The sequence below is a fragment of the Humulus lupulus genome, chromosome 5 (genome assembly GCF_963169125.1).
Source record: "Humulus lupulus chromosome 5, drHumLupu1.1, whole genome shotgun sequence".
NCBI lineage: Eukaryota > Viridiplantae > Streptophyta > Magnoliopsida > Rosales > Cannabaceae > Humulus > Humulus lupulus.
In genome coordinates, this window is record NC_084797.1 from 124,351,703 (window position 1) to 124,359,682 (window position 7,980).

A 7,980-nucleotide genomic window follows, 5' to 3' on the forward strand; every position below is an offset into this window, starting at 1 on the left:
AGGAACTGATCCGGATGGCTTCAAACCAACAACAAAGGTGTGGAAAGTTAAAGCAAAGGACCCTCCAGTTAACACTTCGATTACTAATTCATTTCAGGCTCTAGAATCGAATGGTGGGGAACTGGTGCAAGATGAACATAAGGAACAACAGAGTCAACAACTGATAGAAGTTGGAACTCAAAGTGAAAATACAGGAGGAGGGGGAGCACCTCCTCTTTCAAATGGATAAAATTATTAGCTAGAATGTCCGAGGGATTAACAACCAACAAAAACAGCGGTTAGTTAAGCAATTTATTTCTTCTCAGAGGGTTGGTTTGGTTGGTCTGCTCGAGACAAGAGTTAAGGCTCAGAAACTAGGAGCCTTATATCTGAATTTATTTACTGGGTGGTGCTTTACTTCCAATAATGCATGGCATTCAGGAGGGCGAATCGTTGTTAGCTGGAACCCTTCTAGTTTTCATGTTAATATCATCAAATGTACTAGCCAGTTGATACATCTTGGAGTTACAACTGTTGACAATAAGAATTTCTTTTTTGTTACTTATGTCTATGTTTTTAATGATGAGGAAGGGAGGAAAAGGCTTTGGAAAGATCTTCAAGATCTGACTGTTAAGGGTCCTTGGATTGTAATGGGTGACTTTAATGACATTTTAGCAAAAGAGGAGCGGATTGGCAATAGAGTTAGATATAAGACATCCACTGACTTCATTGACTGTGTAGCAAACTGCCAACTTGAAGATGTCAAATATAGTGGGAATTTTTATACTTGGTGCAATAAACAATATGGAGAAGACAGAATTTATTCTAAGATAGATCGTGTGCTAGCAAACCAAGTTTGGTTGAGTTTATTCCCTGATGCTGAGACAGTATTTTTGAATGAGGGGCCGTTTGACCATACCCTAGCAGTCCTCACTGTTTATTCAAATGTCCCTTGTGGTAGGAAGCCTTTCAAGTATTTCAATATGTGGTCTACACACCCATATTATTTTGAGAAGGTTAAAGTGACCTGGTAGCACCAATTTACAGGGACAAAAATGTATCGAATAATTACTAAGTTGAAGGCACTAAAGGCAGTATTCAAGGGGATCAATGCTCAAGGTTACTCTGATATAATTAGTGCAGAAATTCAAGCTAGAGATTACCTAGCTGAATGTCAAAATAAGCTTCAGTGTGAACCCTTAAACCCTGTCTTACATGTCATGGAGTTGGAGGCTAGGAACAAGTATACTAAGGTTCACAAGGATTATATCTCCTTTTTGTAGCAAAAATCTAAACTGAATTGGGCCAGAAATGGTGATGAGAATTCAACATTGTTTCACATAAGTATTCGGGAGAGAAGAAGGCATAATAGAATTCTATCTATTGTTAACTCAAAGGGTGATTGGGTAGATGAGCCCATACAGGTTATTGAAGCTTTTTTAAATTTCTATCAGGAACTTCTGGGTAGTAAGCTGCTGCAAAGAAAGAAAGTGTTGGCTGGAGTGATGAATCAAGGTCCTAAAGTAACAGAATTGCAATCAGAGCTACTATTGAAAGATTACACAAAAGAAGAAGTTAGGAAAGTGTTCTTTGAAATCCCTGGAAATAAAGCACCAGGTCCGGATGGTTATGGGAGTTTCTTTTACCAAGGAAACTGGGACTTAATTGGAGATGAAGTTGCTGAAGCTATTATTTCTTTCTTAAAGATTGGGCAGCTGCTTAAAGAGATAAATACCACAGTGATTACACTTGTTCCCAAAACCAAGTGCCCGAATATAGTGAAGGATTACAGACCAATAGCCTGCTGCAATGTCATTTACAAAGCAGCTACGAAACTGATTTGCTCGAGGCTCAAAACAGTTCTCCCTAGTATTGTGGCTCAAAATCAAGGAGGTTTTGTTCAAGGTCGCTTCATAGCGCACAATATAATGATTTTCCAAGACTTAGTCTGTCATTATGGGAGAAAATCATCAAAAGCCAGCTGTTTAATTAAGCTAGATTTACAAAAGGCTTATGATACCATTGAGTGGAGCTTTATAGAAGAAGTGTTGTATGGGTTCCATTTCCCTGAGCATTTTATTCAGCTGGTCATGACATGTATAAGAACACCACAATATTCACTTATGCTTAATGGGTCGATGCATGGATATTTTGAAGCTAAAAGAGGGCTGCGACAAGGGGATCCGATGTCTCCTCTTATTTTTGTGCTGGGAATGGAATACCTCACTAGAATAATGCAAAAAGTTGGCTAGAAATCTGATTTTATTTTTCATAACAGGTGCAAGGAACTGAAGTTAAATCATCTAATTTTTGCAGATGATGTCTTACTGTTTTGTAATGGTGATTACAAGAGCATCTGTTATCTACTATAGGGCCTCATGCTATTTTCGCAAACATCAAGACTACAGCCTAATGCTTCGAAGTCTGCAATATACTACAGTGGGATGAATTCTAATGAGGTCCATCGCATTTTGGAAGCTTCAGGATTTAGGAAAAGTGATGTTCCGTTTCACTACTTAGGTGTTCCCATCTGTCCTAAACGCATCTCTGCAAAGGAATGCAGCTTGCTGGTGGATAAAATGACTAATAGGATCAGGTCTTGGAGCACAAGGAACATCTCATTTGCAGGTCGGGCAGTCTTGATTAACTCTGTTCTCCTTTCAATTCATTCTTATTGGAGTCAAATTATGCTGCTGCCCAAGAAGGTGATTAAAGAGATTGAAGCTATCTGTCGAGCATTCTTGTGGACTGGTCAACAAATGATGGTTGGAGCAGGGAAAATAGCTTGGGACAGCATGTGTAAGCCTAAAGCAGCAGGAGGTATAGGCTTCAAGAATATTGCTGAATGGAACAAAGCTGCTATGTTCAAGTATGTATGGGCTGTAGCAGCCAAAGAAGATAATTTGTGGGTTAGATGGGTGCATAGTGTGTACATAAAAGATGGAGTATGGTGGGATTACATAGCCCCGGTTCATGGAAGCTGGTATTGGAGGAAGGTTGTAGCAATTAAAGACCAAGTGAAGACTCTTGTGGATTTAGCTCTGTTTCCTCAAAGAAAGTATAAGATTGCAGAGGGATACAAACTTCTTAGTCCTGTACATGAACAAGTTAATTGGAGCAAGGAATTTTGGGGGAGATTGAATACCCCAAAGCATAGTTTCATACTATGGCTGGCTATCCAAGACAGATTGAAGACTAAAGCAAGATTGTATAGATTCAATGTTCTTCCTGAAGCTAGGTGTCAGTTTTGCAAAGTGGCAGATGAAACAACTACTCACCTATTCTTTGATTGCCCATTTTCTAGTGAGTGTCTTCAACAGATTAAGAGCTGCGTTTGCTGGGGGATATCTGCGTGCCAGCTACCTTGCATTATGAGGGTGATTGGAAGAATGAAGGCAACAAGGTTCAGGAAAATGGTACTTTCAGCTATTATTGCTGCACTGGTGTATCATTTATGGAGGGCAAGAAATGAAAGTCTTTGGCTATCCTCCCTTGACAATCCAACAAGCATTGTACAGAAGATTAAAGCAGCTAGTAAGATTAGAATCCAAAGTGTATGGCCAAAAAAAGTATCTGCGAAAGATTTTGAATGGTATACTGTATTATAAATAGAATATAATCATTGTACAGATTAAAGAAGTACGTTTGGACCCTTTTAGTGGGTGCCATTTGTTTGTAAATTGGCTTTTGGGAGTAATGAAGTTCACTGTTGATTTACCAAAAAAAAAAAACTCTGCCAAAATAGAGAGAGAAACAACAATAATATTGACTCGTGGACTAGGTGGATTTTAATCATTGAACCACGTAAAAGTTCTGTGTTCTTGAGTGAATTTTGTTTATTGTTTATTACGGTTTATCATTAAGCACTAATCTGCCTTATTATTTCTTAATACACTATTGGCGAAAAATCGCGTCAACACATAGATATATATATATATTTACATGGCTACATGACATATATATAAAATACAATAATATTTAATAAGAAATTAATAATAGAAATAAAATAAGGATAGAAAAAGTCATAGTGTAGACAGTAGTATATATGCATCAACTATTTTAAGTTTGTAATATAACTCGCAATGTCCTTTGGTGAATTTGATGAAGAAAAAGAGCTCCAATCACTTGATAAAAAACAAACTATCACACAAATTTATAAGATAAAAAAAAATGATATATATGATTTAATTATTTAAATTATCATAAAATATCTTAAAAATATCATATTTTAATTAATTAATTAATTTTTGTTTAAGTTTATGTTTGTTCTAGTTTTTGAATTTGACAGTGACAACAAAAGATTATATATTATATGTTTAATATAATATTAAGTTTAAATTTAATTAAATTTGATTTAAGTGAAAAAATGTATGGGTTTATTATTTTTAAATAATTATCATAGTAAAATATCTAAAAAATATTATATTTTAATTTGTTTAATTAATTATTTATTTACTTTTATTTATGTTTAAGTCATGTTTACAATTCACCGTTAAATATAAGAATATTCTGTTAAATGTAAGAATATTTTGTTAAAGTTAACGGAAAAAAATAAAAAACTGTTAAAACAAAGAATTTCTATTGTCTACACACTATTTATATAAAATAATATTTATATATGAGTCATTACATATAAGTTAATTTACTATTTACCTATAATTACTAATAGTTACACAGATTTTAATGATTATATATTTACTCAATAATTTTATATGATTAGCTATAGTGATAGCTGATTGTAATGAAAAATAAAAAAAATTATGAATTATGTCTAACTCAAGATTTAATATTAATGATAATAAATATATATAAATTTGAAATGTATCTATCATCAAAACGTAATCATTGAAAATTGTTTGGAATACATATATAATCTTGATTTATCATTTCCCTCAAAACAAATTTAATTTATTATTTAAGATAATTACATGTTTTTGATAGGCCATAAGATGTGTATATTACAATAAGGATTACCGTAATTGTTTCTATAATTTGATGTTAAATTGTCAAAATCCATTAAACTCTTTTATTAAGTGAGAACACGTACATGGTTTATTCCTCGCACTTGGAATAATTAAAAAAAACATGAATTAATTAATAGAATATGCCTAACACATATATTAAATACGTGCAACATTGATATGTCATTATAGTTAGCCTTAAACAAATCAAGATTCTGCATACATTTAAATAGATTATTATTGTTTAAAATTCTCCGTCGACGTTTAATATATGAAATAATATGTTTCCTTATTTAAGGTAGCTTTCAGCAGTAGTGTCGCGTGGGTCATGAAATAGCAGTGGTACGTAGGAAGTACTATTTCAATTACTCAGTAAACTCTTGGTTAAGCAAAGACATTGCTTCTATGAGTGAAGTAGGATTAGTCCCTAAACAATCATTTCATAATGCTTTTTGCTTTGAGTCAAAGCATTCCCCTCAAAATTATTAAAAAAAAATGGTGAATATGAGCAATGACTTAAGTAAGTGAGAGTGCTTAAATGATATAGCAAATATAAGCATGCACTCTGTGTTGAGCAAAAAGTCACACTTAACTCATTGTCCTACCTGGAAATTAGGTGCTTATTGATGAGAGTTGGATCGTCCATTACTCATAAGTTGTACGACCACAATTAACCACCAACAATTTCAATTTCATTGAATGGTTAAATTAGCCAATCACTACTTAAATATATATGTATAATATATTGTGACATGATTTAACTTGAAATTGTTTGATTGCTAAGTGAAGTTGTTTATCGAATTATTATCAATACTAATAATTCTATCATTATTTATCTCCATCTAGTGATTAATAATGAGTTACCATCTAATACAATGAATATTTAATTGTTTTAGAGTACAAGAACATTATACGTGGCATAATTAACGAGTGTGCGTTCGTGGCTCAGTGCATGTGTGAGCAACAAATTTAATGTCGTCATAATAAAAATCATCACAGGCTACTTTCTTATTATATGTATAATTTATTATTTTGCCTTTGTCTTTGGTTTTGTTTAGTTGATTGTATAGTGAATGATCACCGATATTGAAGCTGAAATTAAACGAAAGCGAACTTACCACCCTAGCTCCAAACAAGATTACAAGCTTGCATAAGTTTTCTTAGAAGGAATGTCCGAATTATTTAGAGTTTGCCAAATTTGTCCTTAACAATAAAAGAAATTGCAATTTAATTAATCCCTAAATTAACAATATAATAGGTTTTAAAGGTCATCTTCGTCAAAAATGAAATTAACACATCAGTGGCATTATTTTGACCCCCAAAATATTAAATTTATTACTAAAAAAATTCAAATATATTTCCTTCCCCTCCTTGTTTGAGACGTGGTTCTCATTTGGTGACCTTCAACCATACTTTGTTGGAGTGCTTTTTTGCAAGGTATAGGGTTTATTTGACTTTTTGTTTCTTGGTCTCAATTTTAACGTGAGTTTATTTGGTTTGGTTCTTCTTGCAAAAGATACATTCTTAATCAGTTGCAGTTCTTTTTATGTATTCTGTGGGCCATCTGGAATGCTCGAAAGCAGTTTTTTTTTTCTTTTTTCTTTTTTCTTTCATAAGATGAGAGTTTGGAGGGGCTTATGTTTTTTTGCAAGGATATAGTGAGGCTTTAAAAGTGAATGATATTTGTTTTTTGCACTCAATGGTCAATAGGGAGCAGGTTTCTTGGTCATTACTACCGAGTGGTTTGTTGATATTGCCATATCTGTTCAGTGGAGAAGGATTGAAGTGGGAGATATTATAGAGCACTCTCACTAAAACACACTTTTTGTCTATTTTAGCTCAAACTTTTATATTGCACCATTAAATATTCTATTTTAAATATATATATATATATATTTATTAAGTATTCTATAATATACTAATTAACTTTTCCTAAATATATTGCAGGATGCCTTGGAGCAAGAAATTCAGACTCAAATGCAAAATGAATCCTCATCTTCAGCTGGAAGTGTCTCTATCTATGAGATGCAAGTTGTCACGAGGGTACTTGGACAACGTCGTGGTCACAACTAAGGTATTGGACGCAAATTGAAAGGCACTAGTTCTTTTGCCACTAGGGCCTCCTCCTAATAAGCGGCATCACCATTTACGTTGTCGACAATTGACCCTGCAACTGTACAAGTTGAGGCTTCTCAGTTAATGGTTCAACACTTCAGTCAAGTCATCATGACCCAGAACAACAACATCACCCAAATGCAACAATTTATGGCTGTTTCGAACCCAATCACTACAGGAAAATAGGTCTATAATGATAACATGTCATCTCCAAAATGGCGTCGCTATAGGTCCGTATGTGTAGTGACCTACATCGATGACAAAACACAGTCGTCGTAGTAAGAAATCCTTTTTTCTTGGTTGAATTGGGATATTGCGATTACATGTCGTCGCTATAGGTGGTTGCAAAATTTGAAAATTTGAATTTCAAAAGCTCCTACAGCGATGACATGTCGTCGCTGCAGATATATAAACCCAGACACTCTACAGCGACATGTCGTCGCCATAGGGTCACGAAATCTTAGATTTTCGTGTTCAGCTAGCACCCTACTGTGACGACATGTCGTCGCTGTAGGTATATAATTTAAAATTTTTTTTTAATCAATTATATTAAATTAAATTTATATAATAAAATATTAATTATTAATTAAATAATAAAACTAGTTTATTATTAATAAAATAATATTTAATATTAATATTAAATATATAAATATTAAATACACTGCCTGGGTGAGGCTGCTGGAGCGCCTGCGCAAGATGCTGCCTGGGCGAGGCTGCTAGAGCATCTGCGCGAGACGGCGCCTGGGCGAGGCTGCTAGAGCACCTGCACGAGACGTTGCCTGGGCGAGGCTGCTAAAGCACTTGCGCGAGACGCTGCCTGGGCGAGGCTGCTGGAGCACTTGCGCGAGACGCTGCCTGGGCGAGGCTGCTGGAGCATCAGCGCGAGATGGCGCTTGGGCGAGGCCCATAGGTGCGCTGGCGGCCT

The 7,980-nt window shown here is 34.6% G+C and overlaps 1 protein-coding gene across 1 annotated transcript; it reads left to right on the forward strand.

Moving 5' to 3' along the window:
* The first annotated feature begins 243 nt into the window (after window positions 1-243).
* On the forward strand, window positions 244-7,013 carry LOC133779445 (uncharacterized). The gene is made up of 7 exons (XM_062219406.1): window positions 244-277; window positions 421-936; window positions 1,027-1,232; window positions 1,434-2,222; window positions 2,352-3,578; window positions 6,651-6,725; window positions 6,888-7,013. Exons 1-7 carry the CDS (start codon window positions 244-246, stop codon window positions 7,011-7,013), a joined length of 2,973 nt encoding a protein of 990 aa, XP_062075390.1.
* Window positions 7,014-7,980: the final 967 nt, after the last annotated feature.

Excerpts from the sequence above, each read along its gene's own strand:
- LOC133779445 (XM_062219406.1), top strand. The coding sequence starts at position 244 with ATGTCCGAGGGATTAACAACCAACAAAAACAGCG. Across the intron at positions 1,233-1,433 it reads CTAGGAACAAGTATACTAAG|GAACTTCTGGGTAGTAAGCT; the intron begins GTTCACAAGGAT and ends AATTTCTATCAG. Across the intron at positions 6,726-6,887 it reads TTCAGTGGAGAAGGATTGAA|GATGCCTTGGAGCAAGAAAT; the intron begins GTGGGAGATATT and ends AATATATTGCAG.